The sequence below is a fragment of the Tupaia chinensis genome, unplaced genomic scaffold, assembly GCF_000334495.1.
Source record: "Tupaia chinensis unplaced genomic scaffold, TupChi_1.0 Scaffold000238_1, whole genome shotgun sequence".
Taxonomy (NCBI): domain Eukaryota; kingdom Metazoa; phylum Chordata; class Mammalia; order Scandentia; family Tupaiidae; genus Tupaia; species Tupaia belangeri.
The window spans coordinates 8075048-8098896 of record NW_006159716.1 but is presented as its reverse complement, the minus strand read 5'-3'; the positions used below and the strand labels follow the sequence as shown (position 1 = coordinate 8098896).

Here is a 23849-nt window from a genome sequence, read left to right as displayed (position 1 = left end):
TGCGGCTTCTCCCTGCAGGGTATGTTCCAGGTGGAGCCCCCTCCTCACACCGCCCACCACTCCCGGTCTAAGCCTGCCCTCTGCTCTGGCTGATTGCTGGAGCCTCTGGCGGCTCCCCCTGCTCCCACGCTCGCCCCCTGGTGGTTCTTTGCACAGAAGACTTCTACTTCATCTTTTTTTTCTCCCCAAGAATAATTTAATTTTTAAAATTATTTATTTAATTTTCTTTCTCTTTTTTTTTCTGTCTTTTAATTTGACCAGAGAAGGACAGAATGAGAGAGAGAGACAGAGAGAAAAAGAGAGAGAGAGTATGTGAGAAAGCAAGTGTCCAGGACCAGGACTCGAACCACAGTCGGCCCTGTGGGAGTCCAGCGCCCTTAACCACCATGCCACCTGCCGGCCCCTGTTTATTTAATTTTTAAATTTATTATTATTATGTTTTTTAATTTGACCAGACACACACACACACGCACACACACACAGATGGAAAGTGATAAAGGAAGTCTCCAGGTCCAGGACTTGAACCATGGTATGCCATGTGGGAATCTGGTGCTTTAGCCTCCATGCCACTTGCCAGCCCCTCCCATTGCATCTTGATCAGAAGTCCCTCCCTCCTCACAGTCCACTAGGTCCTTGTGACCTGGCCTGGCTGCCTCTCCGCACTCACCCCTTCCCTTGTCCCGTCTCACCTCTCTCTCTCTCTCTCTCTCTCTCTCTCTGTCTACCTCCAGACTCGCACCTGTAGCCCCTCCAGCCTGGAAGAAGTCGGCATCACTCACTGAGCCCTTGCCTCTCTCAGGTCTCTGTCTCAGGGGCTTGGAGAAGCTTCCCTGTCCCCTGTCTTCCCTAGCACTCCTACCACTCCCCCAAGTCTGCTTCACTTTACAGCAGTCATGCCAACAGTATAGTGCTTTATCTCTCTGGTGTTTATTTGATCAATACTTGTCTCCACCACGGAAACTGTCGGTTTCTAGAGGGTAGGGACTTTGTCTCTCTCTCGCTCTTTTTTTTTTTCTATTTAGAGAGAGACTTTTGCTGCAGGGCATGTGCAGTCACCAGAGAGATGGAGAGAGACAGACCGAGAGTGAGAAATCACCCCCAGGGGGGATGGTCACGCCACAATCCCTTCTCCTCCATTCTCCTCTCAGGATCTTGGGCACGCACGCACACGCGCCCAGCGGGACGTTCAAGCTGCCAAATCTGGGACTCCAACTGTGGTCAGCCATGTGGGAATCCAGAAACGTAACCATTCCAACATCTGCTGGTCCCAAGGGACCTTGTCTCTCTCTCTATTTTTTAATTTTTTAAAAATAATTATTTAACTTTATATATTTACTTATTTTTAATTTTGACCAGAGAGAAACAGTGAGAGAGAGAATAAAAGAGAGAGGGAAAGTGAGAAAGCAAGCTGCCAGATCCAGGACTCAAACCATGGTCGGCCATGTGGGAGCTCAGCGCCCTTAACCACCACGCTACCTGCCAGCCCCAGGACTTTCTCTCTTGTTCGCTGCTGCTTGCCAATGCCCGGGTCACAGTCGGCCCTCAGTGAAGACCTGGGGACTGACAGAAGGACTTGCGTGGCTCAGCCACGGCAAGGCAGCCGCCTGTACTCGCTAATCACTGCTATTGGTATCCCTGGGTCGGAGGCCGCGGCACTCCGCGGCACTCCTCTTTATTTGTCCCCAAATGCTGGAAAATACTGCCTGCTTTGCCACCTGCTGACGTGTTTCCTCAGAGCTGACTGGAGATCACAAAGGTGAGAGGGTGCATCTGAGGTCATGAGGCAGCTGTGTGCACTCCCTTGGGGATCAGGACCAGGTCTCCTAACTGACCGTGCGTCGCACCTTTGTCCTTACCTGACTGCCTGTCCCTCCCCCGTGGCTGGACTCCAGGTCCTGCTTCCTTCTGAAAGTGGCTAGAGGGAGATTTACACTATGGGAATTAGCAAACATGGACGTGGCAAGTCGGGCCCTCTGACCTCTCGTCCCCCATCAGGAAGCTGGATGCTACATTTTTACCAAACCACCAAGTGACATGGAATCTGGCACTCGGAGGAGGTGGAGGGATGCCGTCTCTGCTGGAACAGCCACCTCTTGAGCTAACAGCTGGACCGTGAGCCCCGGGGGGTGGCCAAGATGCCTTAGCCATCTCTTCCCTTTCCTGTCCTCACTCTGCTCTGGGCCGGCAGCCAGCTGGATCTGGGCCTGCGGAGACAGGGAGCCTCTGCAGGCCTAGGCCAAGCTGCGGGGAGGGCACCTTCCTGGTGGTGCCGCTGGCCTGACCCGAACCTGGCTGGTCATCCTGTTCTCACTGCCTGGGCAGGAGCTGAGCCCGAACATGCTGCAGCCATTCCCATCTTTGGATCCCTTCTAACCCTGATTCTCACCTTAACTGTTCTCTTCATGTCTTGCTGTCTTTTCTTTGGGAATTTTTTTTTTCCTTTTTTTTTTTTAATAGATTTTTGCCATAGGGAATCCCTTCTCCTCCATTCCTGTCCTGGGGTTTAGGGCATGCATGCACATTCACCTGGCATGATTTTCAATCCACTGGGTCTGGACCTATAAACTGTGGAGTTGGGGCATGTTAAGGCCATGAGTCCCTTAACCACCACACCACCTGCTGGCCCAAGAGTCAACTCTTTTTTTATTTTTTTAAGGTTTTTTTTTTTTTTTTTTTTTTTCCGTAGGGTGCTTGTGCTCACCAGAAAGAGACAGAGATAGTGATGGGACCAGCAGATGGTGAAATGATTACATCACTGGACTCCCACATAGCTAATAGCGGTTCGAGTCCTGGACCCGGTGGCTTAAAACTCACACTGGGCACGTGTGCGTGTGTGCCCAAGATCCTGAGAGGAGAATGGAGGAGAAGGGATTGCGGTGTGACCATCCCCCCTGGGGGGTGATTTCTTGCTTTCTGTCTCTCTATCTCTCTTTGTCTCTCCAGTGAGCGCATCCTCCCTACAGCAAACATCTCTTAAAAAAATAGAGAGTGAGCTAGTGAGAGAGGAAGTGAGAAGTCCCCTCCAAGGGTGACGGCCACATGGAAACCCTCTGTCTTCCATCTGCCTCCTGGGACTTGGGGCTCACAGACACAGTTCCTGGTGTGGTTTTCAAGCCTCCAGGCCCAGGACTGTAGTCACGGTCGGCATATGGGAGTCTAGGCCTTAATCACTATACCCCCTGCTGGCCCCGTTTAAAAGTTCACCTTTTTTAAGAATTACTTAATTTTATTGATCATTATTATTGGTTTTCAGTTTGCTACAGGGCACGTGTGCTCGTGAGAGAGAACGTGAGAAAGCCGCCAGGTCCGGCCTGGACCGTCAGCCACGCGGGAGTCCAGCGCCGTAATCACACTGCAGCCTGCCACCCCCAAGAATGAACTCTCAGTGAGCACTTACTACGCGTCTTCTATGTATCGGCATCACACTCCAGCCTGCCACCCCCAAGAATGAACTCTTAGCGAGCACTTACTACGCGTCTTCTATGTATCGGCTCGTTACTGCTTTTCGGATTTTAAAAACATTTTACATTCTTCCTAATTTGCTACACAGTGTATACACTCATGAGAGAGAGAGAGAGAGAGAGAACCGCCCCCTGAGGGGTCGGCCCCCACGATCTCTTCTCCTTCATTCTTCTCTCGGGATTTTAGGCACACGCATGCACACATGCCTGGTGTGTTTTTCAAGCCACCAGGTCCGGGACTCTAACAGCACCCTTGGCCATGTGGGACCCAACCACCTTACCCTCGTGCTGCTGGCTGGCCCTGTACTGGCTTATCTCATCCTCACACCAACCCCACGGAGCAGATGGAGACAAGGAGGCACAGAGAGGGTCCGTGGTTTGTGCTGAATCACACAGCTAAGAAGCCAGACCTGACTCTAGATGCGCCATGATCTTTCTGGGAAGCAGTAATACGTACATCGGATTCAGAGCGTGATTTTTTTTTCTCTCTTTAGGTTTTTGCCATAGGGCACATGTGCTTGCCAGACAAAGACAGAGAGGGGAAAGTGAGGAATCAGCCCTGGGGGCACGGTTGCTACACATAACTGGTGTGATTTTTCAAGCTGCCAGCTCTAGGACTCGAACCTCAGTTGACCATGTGGGAGTCCCGCCCCTTAAGCACCATGCCACCTGTTGGCCCCAGATTCAGAGCTGTAAACTGTGGGCTTGAGTCCTGGCTTGGTCGCTTCTGACTTTATTCTCTGGATCTCCGCTTCCTTCCTCATTCATAACACGGGTCCCAGTGCATGGCCGTCCGCTCAGCGTTGTTTCCAGGGCCAGTGTCCTAAGGGGCATGAAAGGGCTTCGAAGCGGTAAGATGCTCAGCACATGAGTGGATCATCAGTACACGGCGGTCTTCCGATGCCCATTTTCCCTCTCGCCTCTCAGAAGGATTCTGTGTCTGCCTCTGCTGTTCCAGTCTGAGCAGTGGCCAGAAAGCCCAGGACGCAGCGCCTCGGGCAGTGTCACGGATCTGCCCCGTTCTTGGCTGGCCTCTCATTTCTCAAGCCTTCCGAAGAGGCTCAGCTCACCTCTCTTCCTCTCCACCAGGTCTGGATTCAGTGTGGAAGGGTTCCCTCTAGCTGGCATCCAGTGTTCAGACCAAGATCCGCCTTGCCACCCTTTGAAAGGCCCAATCCACCTTAGACCTCGTAATGGAAGCCAGTTGGGAATTACGCTTCACCTTCTAGAAAGTGGCTTCTGTGAACCTTTCAGAAACACATGTACTTGGGGACCAGCAGTTAGCATAATGGCTATGTCTCTGGAGTCCCAGGTAGTCGACCATGGTGTGAGTCCCGGACCTGGTAGCTTAAACTTATGCCGGGCGCATGTGCATGCATGCCCAAGATCTCGAGAGGAGAATGGAGGAGAAGGGATTGCGGCGTGGCCATCCCCCCGGGGGGGTGATTTCTCGCTTTCTGTCTCTCTGTCTCTTGTCTCTGTCTTTCTGGCAAGTGCATGTGCCCTATAGCAAAAACCTCTCAAAAAGAAAAGGAAAAGAAAGAAAAAGAAACATATGTACGTTTTGTTAAGCTAGGTAATATATCCTGGTCTGACTATATTTTCCCTCTAAAAAAATTTTAAGAGAGATTTTTGCCATAGGGCACATGTGCTTGCTGGAGAGAGCGAGACAGAGAAAGGGAAAGTGAGAGAACACTCCTCAAGACAGCACGGGCGCGCCGCAGTCCCTTCTCCTCCACTCTCCTCTTGGGATTTTTTTTTTTTTTTTTTTAGAGGGGTTTTTCCTCTAGGGGCGTTGTGACAGAGAGAGACAGAGAGACAGAAAGTGAGAAATCACCCCCCCAGGGGGGATGGTCATGCCGCAATCCCTTCTCCTCCATTCTCCTCTCGGGATCTTGGGCACACACGCACACGTGCCCGGCGTGAGTTTTAAGCCACCTGGTTTGGGACGCGAACCGCGGTCGACTATGTGGGAGTCCAGTGACAGAGCCATTACACTAACTGCTGGTCCCCTCCTCTTGGGATTTTGGGCACACATGCACACACACGGTGTGATTTTTAAGCTGCTAGGTCTGGGACTTGAACCATAGTCAACCATGTGGGAGTCCAGTGCCTTAATCACTATGCCACCTGCTAGCCTCTCCCTCTCTTATTTATTTATTTTAGGTTTTTGCCATAAGGTGCATGCACTCACCAGAAGAAGACAGAGAGAGGTAAAGTGAAAAGTCACCCTCCGGGAGTATGACCATACCACAGTCCCTTCTCCTCCATTCTCCCCTAAGGACTTTTGGCACGCACTCACACATGCCCAGCATGACTTTCAAGCTGCCAGGTCCAGGACTAGAACTGTGGTTGGCCAAGTGGGAGTCCAGTGTCTTAACCACCTGCTGACCCTAAAACAGTATTTTTAATGTATTTCATTTTTTGATTAAAAGACATAATTTTTTTTGCAGTCAGCCTCGGGGCTTAGTAGTTAAGGAGCTGGATCCCACATGATGACCACAGTCTGAATCCCCGTCGTGCTGGCTTGAAAAATACTCTGGCCATATGTGTATGCGTGTCCCAAATCCCGACAGGACAGAGAAATGGAGGAGAAGGATCGTAGTGCGACCATGCTCCACTGGGGGTGCTTTCTTCCTCTCCCTCTCCCTCTCCCTCTCTTTCTGTGGCAAGTGCACATGCCCTCTGGCCAAAAAAAAAAAAAAAAATCACTGTTTTCGAGTCTAACTTACAATAAAGCGCACAGATCCTCAGTGTTTGTCTTGACGACTTTTTTTTTCACTATAGGGCGCGTGCGCTCGCCAGACAGACAGAGACATAGAGACAGAAAGTGAGAAATCACCCCCGGGGGGGATGGTCACGCTGCAATCCCTTCTCCTCCATTCTCCTCTCGGGATCTTGGGCATGCACGCACACGCACCCGGCGTGAGTTTAAGCCACTAGGTCTGGGATGTGAACCGCGGTCGACTACGTGGGAGTCCAGCAACATAGCTATTACGCTAACTGCTGGTTCCCCATGTCTTGACGACTTTTCACATGTGTTCACCCACATAACCACTGAGACCCAGATCAATCCCCGAGCCCTGGAGACCTCCCTCCAGCCCCTCCAGGACACACCCAGCCCCGCAGTATTGATTTACTTCGGAATAGGCAATACGTTCACAGGGCACAAGTCTCACAAAGTACAAAGGACGAACGGAAAAACTGCCCTCGCGGCGTCTTTTCTCCCCTGAGTCAATACGACTGGTTTCTTTCAGACATTTCCAAAGAGAGGACAACACGCACTTATATTTTAACGATATGTTTTCTCTCCTTTTTACACAGAAGCATCTAACTAGTCCATTGTGTCCCTTGCTTTCCCCCCCTCACTTAACAATGTCTCTTGAAATGTTAGGATCATTTTCATAATTAGCAATTAATATCTTTATCAAAAAGCTGCCCCTTTCAAAAACATCAGTTTATAAAAAATTCAAACTCTCAGCAGCAAACAGCTCTCCACTCTCCACCCCGCTTTACGGCCCTCTGAGGAGCCTTAGGCAGAAGTCCTGCGCGACATCGAAAACTGCAATTCAATTAGGAAAATGTGATTCATGTGAACTTCTCGGCAGCCTTCCCAATAAACCCGCGAGATCCTGCCTTCTTGGGATTATCTTTTCCTTTTAGAGCCTATATCAATAACGACAGCACGGGTTTATATTTGTAGTAACTCGCAATCTCTAAAGGAAGTGGGGAAGAGACCAGAAAAAGGGGGAGGCTAAACTTGGAGGCATAAGTTGTGTCTCACAGGCCTGCCTGACGGAGCTCATTAGGTTGGGTTGAGCACAAGGGGAGAGAATTCTTTCGCTCTGTTAGATGCATTGGGCAGTCTTGCTGGAACATCGGTGGGAGAATCCACTGGTGGGGTATAAGCTTCCTCTTGGGGAGGGCAGATCTGTGCCCAGCAAAGGGCTGCTGGGGGACTGGGCTCCGGCCACGAGTTCCAAGAAGCAGAGTGAGAGCCAGTAGGGACTGGGAAGGCTTGCAGAGTGACCCAGAGCAAAGTTCTCAGATGTGTCACAAAGCCAGTGGTATAAACAGGGCCTCGAACCACAGACACAGCCAAGCGCAGGGCTCCGGGGCTGGACTGGCCCAGAACAGGCGGAGGAGCAAGTTGGGAGGCACCAGGTGAGGGCAAAGTTCACTGGTCTGAGGGTGGGTGGGCTGACATAGCTCACGCTGATAACCATGGGCTTGGCACAGGGCCGGAGGGGAGAATGGTTACACTAGCTCCGACAGAATCACACACACACACACACACACGTGTCCATGCCCCTTTGCAACGTAACTCATTGCTTGTTATCATAGGGTGGAATATTTTCCCCTCCCCTTGAATCTGATTGGCTCTGTGATATGCTTTGACCAATAGGATGTGGCAGAAGCGAATAGGGGTCCTTGCGTTCTTCTCTCGGATACTTCCATCACCATGTTTAGAGCCCAGCCTGAAAGATGACGAGGAGGGAGAGGCTCAGGCATCCCAGATGTTCTAGATCCCTCAACCCCAGCAACCATCCGTGAGCTGCAGCTGCCCAAGTGAAACCAGCAGAGGACCCATCCGGCCACCCACAGAACTTGGAGAAATAATAAGCTACTGTTTTAAGTCACTGAGTTTGGGGATGGTTTGTTACACAGCAGTAGATAACTGATACATCTCTCTACCCTATAAGTGTACTACTCGGGTCTACAAAGGGTACCTTCTGTTAGGTAAACTCAGAACTGTGAGACCCAGAATTACAAGCATCTCGTGTTTGCATAATTATGTTGTCCAGAACCCTTTCACGTGTCCTATCCAATTGAAGAGCCATGCGTCTAGGAGGGAAAGGAAGAAGGAATGCGATGGGACTCCATTAAACAGATGAAAACACCGAGGCACAGAGAGACCTGTGGCTGTCCCAGGTTGTCTCTGCAAGTCAGTAAAGATGCCGTCATGAACCGTTCCCCCCCCCCCATTCACAGGTTGAAGCCCTAACCCCAACATGGAGCTCCTCTGTGTGCAGGGTTACCTGTACACAGGGGAAGGTCATGTAGAGGACACGGCAAGAAGCTGCCATCTACATGCCAAGAAAAGAGGCCTCAGGAGCAATGAACCTTCTGGCACCTTGAACTTGCATTTCCAGTAGCCGGGACTGTGAGAAAATGCATTTCCGTGGTGTGAGCCACCCAGGCAGTATTGTGCCGTGGTTGCTCTAGCCCATGAAGACCCGAAGGACTCAGACTTGGGTCTTTTGCTTTCTTGGAATGTTCTTAAGATAATGAAATACCCTTTCTGGCATATCAAACGGGCAGGGTTTTGAAAGAAACTCAGTACTAGTACGGATGCAGAGAAACGGGCTTTCTTGCTCACCCCTGGTGGGAGTCTAAATTGGGACACCCTTCCTAAAGGGAATTTGATCGTACATATCAAAGGTCTTAACAAGCCAGCCGTGGCGGTGCGGCAGTGACACTGGGGCCACGTGGAGGTGCCCGGTTCACACGGCAAGGTTTCCCTGTGTGAGGAGCTTGTGCTGGCGGAGGTGGCGGTAGAATGGTGGTACAAGGGCCTGTCGAGGGGGTAGAGCCTGTCCCTCTCTCCATCCCCTTCTCCTTTTTTTATGAGAGAAAGAAATCAAAGGAAATGAACACAAAATGCTCTTAGAAATGCACTTACAAAATAATAGAAATGACCATGGCGGGTTGTATTTTCCAAAGACAAAACGATTCACCTCATTTCTCACACTCTTCTTACAAAACGACGTTGGCACCCTCCATTGGGAGGTAGGGTCTACCCCCTTCCCTTTGACCCTGACCAGACCTTTGTAGTTGCTACACCCAACAGAATAAAGAGGAAGCGAAGGTTGTAACCCAAGGTGGGGCTACACAAGGCCGCGTAGCTTCTGCCTCTTGGACAGCTTACAGAAGGCCAGCCACCATGCCCGAGAACACGTATGCAGCTCTGTGAAGAAGTCCATGCCGAGGGAAACTGAGGCCCTGGGCCCCTGGCCAACATCAACTTTCCAGTCATGTGAGTGAGTAACCTTAGAAATGGGTCCTCCAGGGGCCAGCAGGTGGCGTGGTGGCTATGATGCTGGACTCCCACAGGGCCCACTGTGTTTGAATCCCGGACCTGATGGCTTGCTTTCTTACTTTCGTTCTCTCTTTCTATGGCTCTCTCTGGTGAGCATACCTGCCTTATAGCAAATTAACATAATAATAATAATAATAATTCATAAAATTAAATGCATAATTCTTTTTTAAATAGAAAGAAATGGGGACCAGCAGTTGGTGTAATAGCTATGTTGCTGGACTCCCATGTTGTAGTCGACTGCGGTTTGAGTCCCAGGCCTGGTGGCTTAAACTCACGCCGGGCACGTGTACATGCGTGCCCAAGATCCCAAGAGGAGAATGGAGGAGAAGGGATTGCGGCGTGACCAACCCCCTGCAGGGTGATTTCCTGCTCTCTGTCTCTCTGTCTTTCTGGCAAGTGCACACGCCCTATAGCAAAAAAAGAAAAAAAAAAGCATTGTTGTTTTATGTCACTATGTGTTGGTATGTTGGTAACTAATATACAATGTATATGTCCGTCAGTAGTGACTAGTTAAATATATCACGCGTATGTGCCTATAGTTAAATACTATACAGGACTGACTTGCAAAGCTCTCCAAGATAATCTGGTAAGTGAAAAATGCCAAGCACAGACACCATTTGTGAAAGACAAGTATCTATATATATTCATGGAGAGCTATATGTGTACATGTACATCTATAGAAAGCACGCGCACTTCATACAGTCCGTGTGAGTGTATGAGAGTGCATAATGACGCCCTCTCAGAGAGGAATCAGGAATAGGTGAACAGATGCCTCTTCAATATTGAACACCGCGCGACTACAGTATCTATTCGAAAACAAATAAAATGAAACATTTTAAAATAGTGCTTTCTCTTCACCTCCGGAAATTGCACTTCTACGAGTTTATCCTTAGTAAATAACTAGAGCAAAGTTTAGCCAGAGGAATGTTATCACGGCTTGGTCTAGCACCGCGAGCCAGGTAAAACCACCCAATCGTTCGGCCGCGAGAAAGGCGCCGAAGCGGCCGAGGCTCGCCCTCTGCCCCCGCCGTCCGTGGGTTCTTAGAAAAGCAATCCCGTGCCCTGGGAAGCGGTCGCCATAGCGTTGTTGATAAGAGTTATGAAACGGTGCCATGCAATCCGATTGTATCTTGAACGCTGATTTAATTACGTAAGTGTAGATCGAGATGTCGATTAAGATACGTAGAGATGAAGACAGACAGAGAAACCGACAGGTGGGGCCAGGTAGCCGTGTGGCTGTCATGGAGCTGGGCTCACAGCGGAAGGGTCCCGGGTTCGTGTCCTGGGAACCTTTCTGGTGTGCTTGGTGTGTCCCTGCAATCCAGGCCGGCTGAGACGAGGGGTGGACCATCTGTGGGGATTCTATCCGCGGTGCCCGAGTCTGTCGCTCTTTCTCTAGCTGAAGAAATAAACAAGAACCTGGGACCAATCGATGGCGTCATGGTTACCTTGCTGGACTCCCACGTGATCGGGTGCTGTTTAAGTCTGGACCTGGTGGCTGAAAACTCACGCCGGGCGCGTGTGCGTGCATGCCCAAAATCCTGAGGGGAGAATGGAGGAGAAGGGATTGCAGTGTGACCATCCTCCCTGGGGGGTGATTTCTTGCTTTCTGTCTCTGTCTCTTCAGTGAGCGAGTACCCTATCGCAAATATCTCTTGCAGGGGGGACAAGAAACCTAAAAAATAAACCAAAATAGTAACAGTGGTTATCTCTGAAAGCTTTGATTATTGCTGATTTTGTTTTCTTTTTTTTTTGTCTGTGTCTTCAATAAGCAATGTTACTTTGTAAAAACACAAACACTAATATATCTGTCCTTATGTTTTAAGGATTCATAGATGGTCCTATCAATAGCAACTCTCAGTAGAGAATTTGAAACTTTGTTTTTAAAGAAGATAGTTAGGGCTGGCAGGTGGCCTGGTGGTTAAAGGCGCTGGACTCCCATGTGGCTGACCACAGTCCAAGTCCTGGACCTGGTGGCTTGCTTTCTCACTTTCCCTCTCTCTGATCAAACTGGAAAATAATAATAAATAAAGACAAAGCTTACCAGACCCTTGTCATTTGTTAGATAGCTCTAGTCCTGTTGTAAGAAATCCCGGGGCCAGCAGGTGGCAGAGTGGTTAACTATGGTTTGAGTCCGGGACCTGGTGGCTTGAAGCTCAGGCCTGGCGTGTGTGTGCGTGCCCAAAATCCCGAGAGGAGGATGGAGGAGAAGGGATTGCAGCGTGGCCATCCCCCTGGGGTGAGGGATTTCTTGCCTTGGCGAGCGCATGTGCCCTGTAGCAAAAAAATCTCCCAAGGGGGAAAAAAAAAGAAAAGAAAGAAAGACGTCGGTCACAGCGCTGACCCCTCACTACTCAGCTGGCCAGTGCTAGCCACATCTGTAAAGGACATCGTCTACAAGGTATGTCCCTCAGGTGCTCCCGATCAAAACTGGGAGGCAGGGGAGCCCCAGAATGTCTAGAGGGAGGCGGTCTCTGCGGAGTGGCCCGAGGCCCTGCATCCCACCTGCACTCCCACAGCCAGCACTCTCTGCACTCCCATCCTACTTGAACGCCGCCAAATGAACGGGCTGAATCGTGTGCCCCTCAAAATTCCTACCCTGGAGTCCTGGCCCTGGGCACCTCAGCATGTGACTACGTGTGGAGATGGGGCCTTTAAGGGGGCTGTTAGGGCCCAGCCCGGGTGGCCCGGTCTGCAGCATGCAGGAAGCCACGTGGCCAAGCGCAGGTTCGGATTCCTGGCCCCACTGACTTCGCCCAAGATCCTGATGAGCTGGAGGGCTGCGGACGGGGATCGTCCCAGGACAAGGCGAGGGCCCCTCTCTTGCGAGCACTCACACTTACTCTCTACCTTAAATAAAACCGACTTTTAGAAAATAATGAATTAAGAGGTAGTTAGGGTATAATGAGGTCATGCGGGCAGATCCTATGTAATATGACTGCTGTTCTTCTAAGGAGAGGGAACGCGGACACAGGTGCACGCAGAGGGACGGGCGTGTGAGGACAGAGAGGAGAGAAGACAGCCACCTACAAACACGGGAAGAGGCCCCAGGAGATACCAGCCCGCCACCCCTCGTCCTCCGACCTCCGGCCTCCAGAACCCTGAGACGATAGATGCTGTCGTCTCACCGCCCGGTCTGTGGCTCTTTTTCGTGGTAGCCCTAAAAAGAAATATGCCGGGTTTCCTAGAGATGCTTTTCTTTCTATCGTATGTCACCCTGAGGACGTCCCCACTGTCCGCGGCACAGACTACATGCGTAATCTTCTACTGGTGGCTCTGAGGCACGGCGCTGACGGTGGCGGTGGGGCTCGGAGTCCCTCCATCCCCAAAGCACCTCCGTCATGGGGTGCAGTTCGGCAACCCTGCTCCCCAGCAAGCAGAGTTCTGAAATAATCCTGCCATCCCGACCAGCTTCCGGTTCCCTGTGTGGACCTGCAGCCTGACTCTCAGGCCTGGGCCCGGTCTTGGCCGGTCCCTCTCCCGACATCATCTGCAGCCTGCTTTAGTCCGCGCTCAGAGATGTCTCCCCTGCTTCCCAGGCCAGTCCCCATCTCTAGCCCCAGAGAGTCTTATGGCTAAGGTGCACACTTCACCCCACCCCTGTCCCCAGGCCCTGGGCAGGAGGGAATTCACTGTCTCCACATCCAGGTACTTAAAGGCCGAGGGCTTTCTTCCTGAGGCCACATATTTCAACATGTCAAATATATTCGAATGCATCCACACGCCATCACACAGAATGTGCATAAACTAGAGGGTTGGCCCCATGGCCTGGTGGCTAAGGAAGTCAGACCCCGGGTGACATAGTTACTAAGGCATTGGAATCTCACAGGGTCCACCACAGTTTGAATCCCGGACCCAGTGGCTTGAAAATCACTCCCGGCGTGGATGCGTGCATGCCCAACATCCCGAAAGAAGAATGAAGAAGGGACCGCAGCGTGGTCGTCCCCCTCGAGGGGATGATTTCTCATTCCTTCTCTGTCTCTCTGTGGCAAGCACACGCACCCTAGAGCAAAAACAAAAACAAGTAACAAAAAGGAGAGCCAGCTCTCGAGGGGCCAGTCACAGCTTGAATCCTGTCCCCAGGGTCTTGAGAAACTTTCTGGGCGTGTGTACATGCATGCCCCCCACATCTCCCAACAGGACGGGAGAAATGGAGAGGGGATCACGGCATGGCCACGCCACATTGTGGGTGGGGAGGTACTCTCTCCATCTCTCTCTCTCTCTCTGGCAAGCACATGTGCCTCTGGAAATAAAAGAAGAAAAAACTGAGCCAAAAACAAAACTATGAGAGCATTTCATTCTGACAACATATTTTGAAGTTTGGACCTAAAAACAGTCCCCCTCCACACACCCCTCCGCTGTGGCTCAGCTGTTCACATGGGCCTTCAAAACACTGCCTGCGGCCCCGGCCACTGTGGCTACAGACCCAGCTGTGGGTTATCCCCAGGGCCCCTCTGAAAGCAGGCCCAGCATGCACTGCTGCACCCAAGGGAACCCTCCAAAGCACCCAGTGTCCAGTTGCAAAGCTTCAGTCTCAGAGCTTTTCAGAGCTATGGGGCAGGGGAGGTAGCTTTTTCCAAGCAAAGCTGGCCTCTCCTCACCCCGAACCTGCTCTGTGGCTTGCTTACTCACACTTTCTCTTGCTTCTGGTAGGTTTTTACTAGGCCCAAAAAGTCAGGTGTGGCTAGGGTGTCTCTAGGCATTATGGAATCCAAGCCTCCTCTCCATAACTGGAGGAGAACCCAAGGCCTGGGGAAACGGGACCTACAAGAGCGCCCTGTGGAGTTTGAGCGGGGAACTGTGCCCTGGGGTCAGGTTGACGGTTCGTGATTGCTCAGGGAGCGCCCTGGGAGCACAGTGTCTCCACCCTTCTCCGATTGCTGAGACTCACAGGTCTGTCTCCACCCCAGGTCAGCGAGTTTCTCCCCACTTCTGCTGTCTCTTTTCTCAGCTGCCCCGTGCTGAGGCCTGGGGGGATGCCTGGAGCTTTGGCCCAGGTGTCTAGAGTTGCCAGATAAAATATAGGATGTCTGGGGCCGGCAAGTGGCATGGTGGTTAAAGGCACTGGACTCCCACATGGCCTACCACGGTTCGAGTCTCAGACCTGGTGGCTTGCTTTCTCACTTCCTCTCTCTCTCTCTGTCTCTCTCTGATCAAACTGGAAAATAATCATCATCATCATAATAAATAAAGTTAAATAAAATAATTTAATTAAAAAACATATATATAGGATGCCCAGTTACAGTTGAATCTCAGGGGACTAGCAGTTGGCATAATGGCTATGTCTCCCATGTGGCTGACTGCGCTGTTCGAGTCCCGGACCCGGTGGCTTAAAACTCACGCCGGGCGCATGTGCGTGCCTTTCCAAGATCCCGAGAGGAGAATGGAGGAGAAGGGATTGCAGCGTGGCCTCCCCCCCGGGGGGTGATTTCTCGCTTTCTGTCTCTCTGTCTATCTCTGTCCTGGAGAGCGCATGCGCCCTATAGCAAAAACCTCTCAAAAAAAGGAAAAAACATTTGAATCTCAGAAAAATACCAAGTAACTTTTTTTTTTTTTAGCATAGGATGTCCCAGATGTTGCTGTGCATCTGAAATTCAAATTTAACTGGGCATCCGGCATTTCTAGTTGCTAAACCTGGCCACACGACAAGTGTCCCCTTTCGTTAGGGCCAGCCCCGCCCCTTGCAGCTGGGAGTTTCCTTCTCACCTCTACAGAGAGTGACTCACAGCTGTGGACCTCAGGAGAGTGTTTTTGAGCAGCACAGCATCATGGCTTAGGGGAATCCCCCCACCGTCTTCATAACACGCATTGGAAAGCAGACACCCTAAGAAAATGCCTGTGGGTGGAAGATAGAAAGGGGACAAGAGTGCGTGATGATTCGAGGGAGCCCTGGGCATGCCAGTGCCACAGGAACGGCCATAACTAGTTAGCTGGCTCCTTACCCCTCAGAGCGCAGCGGCTTGGAGACGCAGGATACTGGAGACCAGACCTCCCTGCCAGCTCCCGAGGTCTGATAGAGATTTTTTGCTATAGGGAGCTTATGCTCACCAGAGAGACAGAAAATAAGAAAGCACCCCCTGGGGCAGATGGCCATGTTGCATCCTTTGCCTCCATTCTCCTCTTGGGATCTTGGGCACACACGCACATGCCCCAGGTGTGATTTTTAACCCGCCAGGTCCTGGACTTGAACTATGGTCAACTATGTGGGAGTCCAGCTACATAACCATTATGCCATCTGCTGGTCCCTTTATCTTTCTTTCTTTCTTTTTTTTTTTTTTTTTTTTGGGGGTTTTTTCCTAGGGCATTGTGCGCTACCGGAAAGACAGAGACAGAGACAGAAAACAAGAAATCGCAATCCCTTCTCCTCCATTCTCCTCTCAGGATCTTGGGCACGCACATATGCCTGGTGTGAGTTTAAGACACTGGGTCCGGGACTCGAACCGTGGTCAACTACATGGGTGTCCAGGGACACAGCCATTACACCAACTGCCGGTCCCTCTGCTGGTCCCTTTTAAAAAAAAAATTACCTAATTTTATTTATTGTTATGTTTTTAATCTGACCAGAGAGACAGAGAAAGAGAGAGAAGGGAAGTGAGATAGCAAGCTACCAAGTCCAGGACTAGCACCACGGTCGGCCATGTGGAAGTCCAGCGCCCGACCACCATGCCACCTGCTGGGCCCCTGTTCCCCACCTTTCTGAGAAGAGGCCTACCGGGAAGAACGGGCTCCGGGGAGCTCTGAGCTGGGCCGCTTGCTTGACCTCGGGGTATTGATGGTATCTTTGCCGTGGGGTCACTGTGGGGTTATAGGAGGACATTAATGCAAATCCTTGGCAGGGCATTTGGCACGTGGTGAGCGTGCACCTCAACGGTGGCCATTGTTAGGAGAGTCAGGGCCTTTACTTCACTGCCAAGCAGACAGGTCTTCTCGAGACGGGCTGCTGGAAGTCCCCAGGACTCCATGGCCAGGAGCCTCCACACACGGACACGTGCCCTGAGCCAGAATCCCTATTAGGCCTGCATCATGTCAGCCCTTCGGGTTAGACTTCCAAAGCTTATTTGTGTATTTCTTCCATGAGCAAAAGACACAGAGTCAGACAGACAGACAGACAGACCCAATGGGTTCTTTTTTTCCTTTTAGGTTTTGCCATAGGGCACAGGAGAGAGACAGAGAGAGGGAAAGTAAGAAATTCCCCCCCGCCCGGGAGGATGGTCATGCTGCAATCGCTTCTCCTCCATTCTCCTCTTGGGAGAGGAGAATGTGTATGCACATGCACCTGGCATGATTTTCAAAGTGCCAGGCCCGGGGCTTGAACCAGGGTCAGCCATGCGGGAGTCCAGGGCCTCAACCACCACACCACCTGCTGACCCCAACAGGTTCTCGATGCCATGACCCACCCCAGCCTCAGTCGGCCCCAGACCATGGCACATGTATGCCTCTGGTGCTCGGGGGGGTCTCTGGACATGAACCAAACCTTCCCACAGGACTGGCTCCCAGAGCATCCCTTTACTCCTGTGTCCCCGTCTGACCCTTGGGTTAGACTCGAGCCACTCAGCAGAGCCCTGAGGGAGTAAGACGCAGAGATTTGGCTCTGAGGATCAAGGAAGCAGGTTTGCCGCCCCCCCCAGGCCCTGAGTGAGGGCAGGCCGCATTTCGTGCATGTGTGTATTGGGGTGGCAGGACGGTGTCCTGGAGGAGGGAGAAAGGGGGGGGGGTGTTGGAAGGGCCAGTGCAACACACTCAGCTCATTTGCCCTCCCTCAGTGCCCCCCTCCATGGGCCCCCCGCAGATGAGCTCCAGTTGGAACAGAGGAGGGGAAGCCCCTCAAGCTGAACTCTCTTCCTTTAACACGTGGGGTTGGGCCACCCTGGCTTCTTAGAAAGAAACTGAAAGCCCTTAGGAAAAACTCCACCACTTCCCCTTCCTCCATAAGAGGAACTTGGAGTTGCCCTGACAGGAAAGTCTTGGTGGGGCTTCTCGGAAACCGCCACAGCTGCAGTGCTCAGGAAAACCGCAGGCCGGAGGCGGGCCGGGGACCAGGCCGGGCGGGGACCAGCTTCTGACAGCGGCATGGCCTTCCTCTAAGCTAGGGGCATCACCTGCCGCCTCTTGTCCAGGGGTCTTCAGTGGCTCCCCTCCCATGTCCTGCCAGCCCTCTGGCCAGAGCTGTCCTGTCTCAGTGACCCCGAAGGCACACACCACCCATCAAAGCTCGCCCAGCCAGGTCCACCCTTCAGAGGTGGGGGCTTCGGGGCACTCAGTGGGCACACAGGGCTGCTTCGCAACAGGTCACACCTGAGAGCTGCCTCGTAAGTCAAAAACGGGACCTCTGCGGGGCACGCAGGGATGTCAGGCTGTGTCTGCTTCATGCATTTCTAGACTGCAGACAGGCTTCTCTCTGACACCAGGGCTGCCCCCATCCCAGACACAGCCGGCGAAGCTGCTGCAGCAGGGGAGGCCGTGACAGTCAAGGCCCTCCAAGGCCATGTGCACTGGGGCTGACGCCCTCGGGTCCGGAATCCCAGGCGTTAGTGCCGGCGTGTCAGGACGGTGTGGCACCGGGTGCAGCTGCTATGGACAGGACCTTCTGCTAGGGGCGCCAGCTCTCCTTCCCGGTCCTCCCTCGGCTCTGCTCTGATGAGCCTCTGCCTCTGTCACCAGCCATCTCCTGCCTGCCTTGTAGGGTTCGGCTGGGTATGGGCTTCCTGGGAGGGCTGCCTGTTCCCAGCCTGGTCCCCGCGTAAGGGTCTGCCTCTGTGACCGCACTGGGTGCATCCCTTCCAGGACCGACCCCCAGCACCTTGCGATCGCCTCTCTGTCCAACCTGCAGGCTCCCAGGTGGCCTCAGCTGAGCCTGGTATGTCTGAGCGAACACTTGATGAGCGAATTCATGAATAAATGAGTGAATTTCGTGCTATCGACTAGGTCTTGCAGCTGAGAGCTCCACGTGCCCAAGGCCCAGACATCCACGTGTGGACACGTATGTCCGCGTGCAGTGGGAGGAGACACGTGCTCGCCAGAGATGTGTGTGTGTGGGTCCCTGCGTCTGTTCCAGGCATCAGCAATGGTGCCGTCTGGCCAGCAGGTGGCGCCCCGCCCCGCCTCTGCAGTGTTTGTCCATCCACACAGCCGCTGGCTTTCAAGCCCCAAGGGGCCCCGGGGCAGCACAGACCCCACCTCCCTCCTCCCACAGGGCTCGGGGCTGCTGCTTCTCAGGGGTGCCTGCCCTTCTGACCGAGCTGCCAGGGATCTGACGTGGCAAAAACCAGTTAACCACGCTGGCGCCCAGCACCACAAAGGACCCAGAAGGAGAGCCTGGAGTCCGGGCCCCTGCAGAACCAGAGTTTAAACTCATGGGCCCAGAGTCTTGACTTGCCTCTGGCTGGCTGTGTGACCCTGGGCCAGTCCCTTATGAAGTGGGACTCACAACAATGTGTAAAATGAAATAATCCACGTAAAATATGGGCCAGGGTGGGGCCTTCCCGTAGGGCAGGGGTTCTCACACGTTAGCCCTGGAGGGCTTGTTAGGACACAATGGCTGGGCCCTCACCTCCAGAGTTGCAGATTCGGAGGTCTGGGGAGGGGGCTGTGAATTTGCATTTCTATGGCGATCCTGAGTGGCATCGTGCTCCTGGTCTGGGGGGGCCACGCTGCGAGAACCACAGTACACAGGATGCCATGTCAGCCCAGGACAGCTTCCAGTGAAGGCGCATGGAGGCTGAGCAGACGGAGGAGCAAACGCCAAGGGCCGCAGGGGCCCTGAACCGAGGGGGCCTGGGGGGTGGGGGAAGGCAGGGCCTCAGGGCAGTTCTCTCCTGCCCCCCAGGTAAGCCTGGCCTACCCACTCCCACTGGGCTGTAGAAGAGTGGCACCAGCCCGCCTCCTCCCTGCAGCTCTCCCTGGAAGGGATGGGTGGGTCAGTTCTCTGCTCCCGGCTTGGCCTCTTTGTGCCTCGGCTTCTGGGAATTCATGTTTCCTTTCGCTTTCTTTTTTAAATACTAGCTTTTTAAAATTTTTGCCAAAGGGCACATGTGCTTGCCAGAGAGGGCGTGGGGAATTAAAAAGCAGCCCCTCCGTGGACATGGTCTCATCTCTATCCCCTCTTCTCCATTTCTCCTTCCTGGGATTTTGGGCATGCACGCTCACTTACCCAGTGTTTCTCAAGCTGCCGGGTTCACGACTCTTAACTGCAGTTAGCCACGGGGGATTCAGGTCTCTTGACCACCTTGCAACCAGCTGGCCCGAAATGCTAGCTGTTTTTTTATATATATATAAAGTAATATCTTATTTCTTAGCTCTTATTATTATCGTTATTTTTAAATTCGACTGGAGAGAGACATGGGGCAGGAGGTGAGAAAACAAGTTACCAGGTCCGGGATTCGAATCATGGTCGACCATGTGAGTGTCTGGGGCCTCCACCACCACTCCGCCTGCTGGCGCTTTAATTCCACTTGACACTGCAGCCCAGGCATCGCCTGACATTAGCATTCTTAGGAAGCTGGAGTACTGGCAGCACAACTATCCAGTGTAAGCTACAAGGATGTGTCTGCCTGATTTCACCATTTCCCTACCAGCACACTTGCCGATATCTCTTTAGCTATTCTAAATAACCCCTGCACCCCTGCATTTCAAATGGCTTCTCCAGGGGGAACTTCCTAGAATGGGACTCACTGGGTCAAAGGGCATGAATTTTTTTTTTCTTTTCTTTTTTCTTTTTTTTAGGGTTTTGCCATAAGGTGCATGTGCATGCTGGAGCGAGACAGAAAGAGAGAGCCAAAGTGAGAAATCACCCCCAGTCCATTCTCCTCCGGGGTTTTGGGCATGCACGCACATACACCTGGTGTGATTTTCAAGCCACCAGGTCCAGGACTCGAACCATAGTCAGCCATGTGGGAGTCCAGTACCTTAACTACCACATCACCTGCAGGCCCTGGGCATGGAGCTTTTAAGACTCTTGATACATAAGGATGGATGAACTGCTTTCTGCAAAGGCTGTGCCAGTTGGCTTCCCCCGGGGTGGGAGGGTGAGGCTGGCTCACTCAGCCCCACACGGCAGACCCTACTCAGCCCAGTTCACAATATCAGAGAGGGAAGGAGGAGGCCGAGCAGCCTCCGCCAGAAAAGGGCCAGCGCTATCCGGCCTTCACGTCCACACTAGTGCTACGCCTGCCCAGCGCTCCTCATGAGGCTGAGCACCTCGGCCGGGCCTGGCCGGACTGCAGCAGGCCTGCCTCTCCTGCCGCTCCTACCCAAATCCAGTCGGTCTGCAGTGCCCCGGCTGCTCTCGAAAGCACATCATACAGGGCCCCACCCCCCACGATGGCGGCCACCTCTCCCCTGGTATCTTCCCAGCCCCTCTTTATCGCTCTTCCTCCCCCTTCCCTTCTCCTTACAGAATATTCTCTCTCACACACTTTTTTTTTTTTTTATGTTTTTGTGATAGGGTACATATGCTCACTAGAGACAGAGAGAGACAGTGAGAGAGAAAACGAGAAATCACCTCCCAGGGGGATAATCACACCCCAATCCATTCTCCTTTTTCCTCTTAGGATTCTGGGCACGCATACACACATGCCCGGTGTGATTTTCAAGGTCCTGGGTCTGGGACTTGAACCGCAGTCAGCCATGTGGGAGTCCAGCGCTCTAACCTGCTGGACCCAGAGAGAGCCTCTTTTTTTTTTTAAGAATTATTTTAGGGACCAGCAGTTAGTGTAATGGCTGTGTCACTGGACACCCATGTAGTCGACCATAGTTCGAGTCCCGGGCCCAGTGGCTTAAACACACGCCGGGCGTGTGCGTGCGTGCCCAGGATCCCGAGAGGAGAATGGAGGAGAGGGGATTGTGGTGTGGCCATCCCCCCCTGGGGGGTGATTTCTTGCTTTCTGTCTCTCTGTCCCTCTATCTTTCGGGCGAGTGCATATGCCCTGTAGCAAAAATCTGTCAAAAAAAAAAAAAAAAGAACTATTTTATTCAACTTTATTTATTTTTTATTATTTTTTAATATTTCCAAAGAGAGACACATACATAGAGAGAGAGAGCCTACAGGTCTGGGACTTGAACTACAGTTGGCCATGTGGGAGTCCAGCACCCCCAACCACCACTTTTTCGGGCGAGTGCATATGCCCTGTAGCAAAAATCTGTCAAAAAAAAAAAAAAAAGAACTATTTTATTCAACTTTATTTATTTTTTATTATTTTTTAATATTTCCAAAGAGAGACACATACATAGAGAGAGAGAGCCTACAGGTCTGGGACTTGAACTACAGTTGGCCATGTGGGAGTCCAGCACCCCCAACCACCACTTTGTCTTCCGGCCCCACAGAGAGAGCCTCCTTTTAAAATCTTTACTTATGTGGACTTTTTTCCCTTTCTTAATATTCGTAGTTTTGTTTTGTTTTTCTCCTCTAGGGCACGTGCGCTCGCCAGAGAGACACAGGGACAGTGAGAAATCCACCCTGCGGCCCGTCTTCATCCTCCTCTCAGGATGCTGGACGTGCACACACCCGGTGTGTTTTCAAGCCACTGCATCTGGGACTGGGGACGCACAGCTGACCCCTGGGATCCAGCCACCTTAACCACCATGCCGCCTGGCTGGCTGGGCTTATCCTCGCGTCCAGGCCTTCCATGGCTCTACCTCTCATTTACGATAAAAGTAAAGACGTTCTTTTTTTTTCAGAGTCTGGGCTTCCCCAGCTCCCCTCGCCTCCCGGACCTAACCTCCTCCACTGTCCCCCTCGGTTCTGTGACGTGCCCCTGTGTACCCAGGGAGCCCTGCCTGGGGCTTTGCATCCGCTAGCCCCTTGCCTGGTGTGTTTCCTCAGATACGTACAGGCTCCTCTGCTCAAAGGTCACCTCAACAATCACAGCTGGCCAGCAGACAGCGCGGAGGTAAGGCAGCTGATCCCACGGCTGACTGTATTGTTCGAGTTCCGAAACTGGTGTGTGTCCCAAATCCTAAAAGGAGTAGGGATTGTGGTGTGGCCCTGCCCCCTGAAGGGTGCTCTCTCACTTTCTCTCTCTGCAAATGCATGGGTCCCAAAACAAAAACTAAATATATATATTAAAAAGCAACCACAAGCAAACAGGACCTTTTCTGGAAAGTTGCACCACCCCTCAGACCATCCATCTAAAACAGCACCCTGGGGGCCAGTGAGTGGCATGGTGGCTAAGACACTGGATCCCACATGGCTAACTGTGGGTCTAGGCCCGGACCTGAACGCCTGAAAAACACACCGGTGTGTGCGTGCCCCAAATCCCAAGAATAGAATGGAGAAAAGATTGCCATGTGAATCACCCGGGGGGTGATTTCTCACTTTCCCTGTCTCTCTTTCTCTGTCTCTCTCCAGTGAGTGCATGCATCCTATGGCAAAAATCTAAATAATAATAATAATAATAATAATAATAATAAACACTGTAGCCTCTCCCTTCCCTTCCTTGGGGTCAGGTTCCTTCAGCCAGCTGCTCCCTGGGGTCACCGTCCGCCTTCCCCACGAGAGAAGGCGACCCGGCAGTGCCCTTTGCCTCTTGTTCCCTGTGGGTCTCCAGGTCCGGCCTGCTCCTAGCGGGTGCTCAGTGCGTAGCCGCTGAACGGGTGCAGAACGAGAGCTCTCACGGTCCCCCCACCAAGTCCCCGGCTTGGAGAGAGCACCCAGCAGTTGGTGACCGCCCCACAGTGTTTAAAATACACAGGAGTGTGAGGGGAGACCTCTGCTTGGGGGCTGGAAAGCTTTCCAGGTGAACCCCTGCCACTGGCCTCAGGCAAGTCACTCCACCTCTTTGAACCTTGGCTTTGTCATCTGTGAAATGGGCATGACGATGCCTGCGCCGCTGTGGTGAGGATTACCCGACAAATGTAGGTCAGCAAAGCGCAGGTGGCCCTGCTGGAGACGGAGACGGATATGCAGCTCCGCCAGGGGCTCTCCCGCCGTGCCCTGGGCAGCCAGGCCGCTCCCTTCCCCGGGCCTGGCCGGCCTTCCTGGATACGTGTGTCGGGGCCCACTTCCTCACCTGGGCTACGTGCCCCTTGCCTCAGCATCTTGGCAGCCACCCACCAGGCGCTGAGCGGGGCAGCTGGGAGGGCTCCCAGGACATCCGAGGACTGACCCACAGGTGCGTCATGGAGACCAGAGACCTGCTACTGCCATACAAACACGGGCTGGGGGTTCGGGCCTGGGCAGAGGCTGGGGCCACAGCCCAGCTAGGGCCGTTTGGACTTTGGGGCAGCAGGGCCTGGTGGGGTGCCTGCCTCTGAAGAAGGGAGGGAGGTGCGGACAGCCCGGGCCGGTCATG

The 23849-nt window shown here is 52.6% G+C and overlaps 1 protein-coding gene and 1 long non-coding RNA gene across 2 annotated transcripts in view; one reads left to right on the top strand and one right to left on the bottom strand.

Annotated features, from left to right (window-relative positions):
- FGD2 (FYVE, RhoGEF and PH domain containing 2) overlaps window positions 1-7987 on the top strand; it is a 45563-nt gene extending 37576 nt beyond the window's left edge. The window contains exon 18 of the mRNA XM_006148670.3: window positions 7867-7987. Coding sequence (XP_006148732.1) covers window positions 7867-7987 — 121 coding nt within the window. The remainder of the gene's footprint in view (window positions 1-7866) is intronic.
- Window positions 7988-15124: 7137 nt separating this feature from the next.
- LOC106734871 (uncharacterized) overlaps window positions 15125-23849 on the bottom strand; it is a 10428-nt gene continuing 1703 nt past the window's right edge. Inside the window, exons 2-3 of the long non-coding RNA XR_003549408.1 lie at window positions 16274-16356; window positions 15125-15397 (exon numbers count right to left, since the gene is read on the bottom strand). This is a non-coding gene — a long non-coding RNA (uncharacterized LOC106734871). The remainder of the gene's footprint in view (window positions 15398-16273; window positions 16357-23849) is intronic.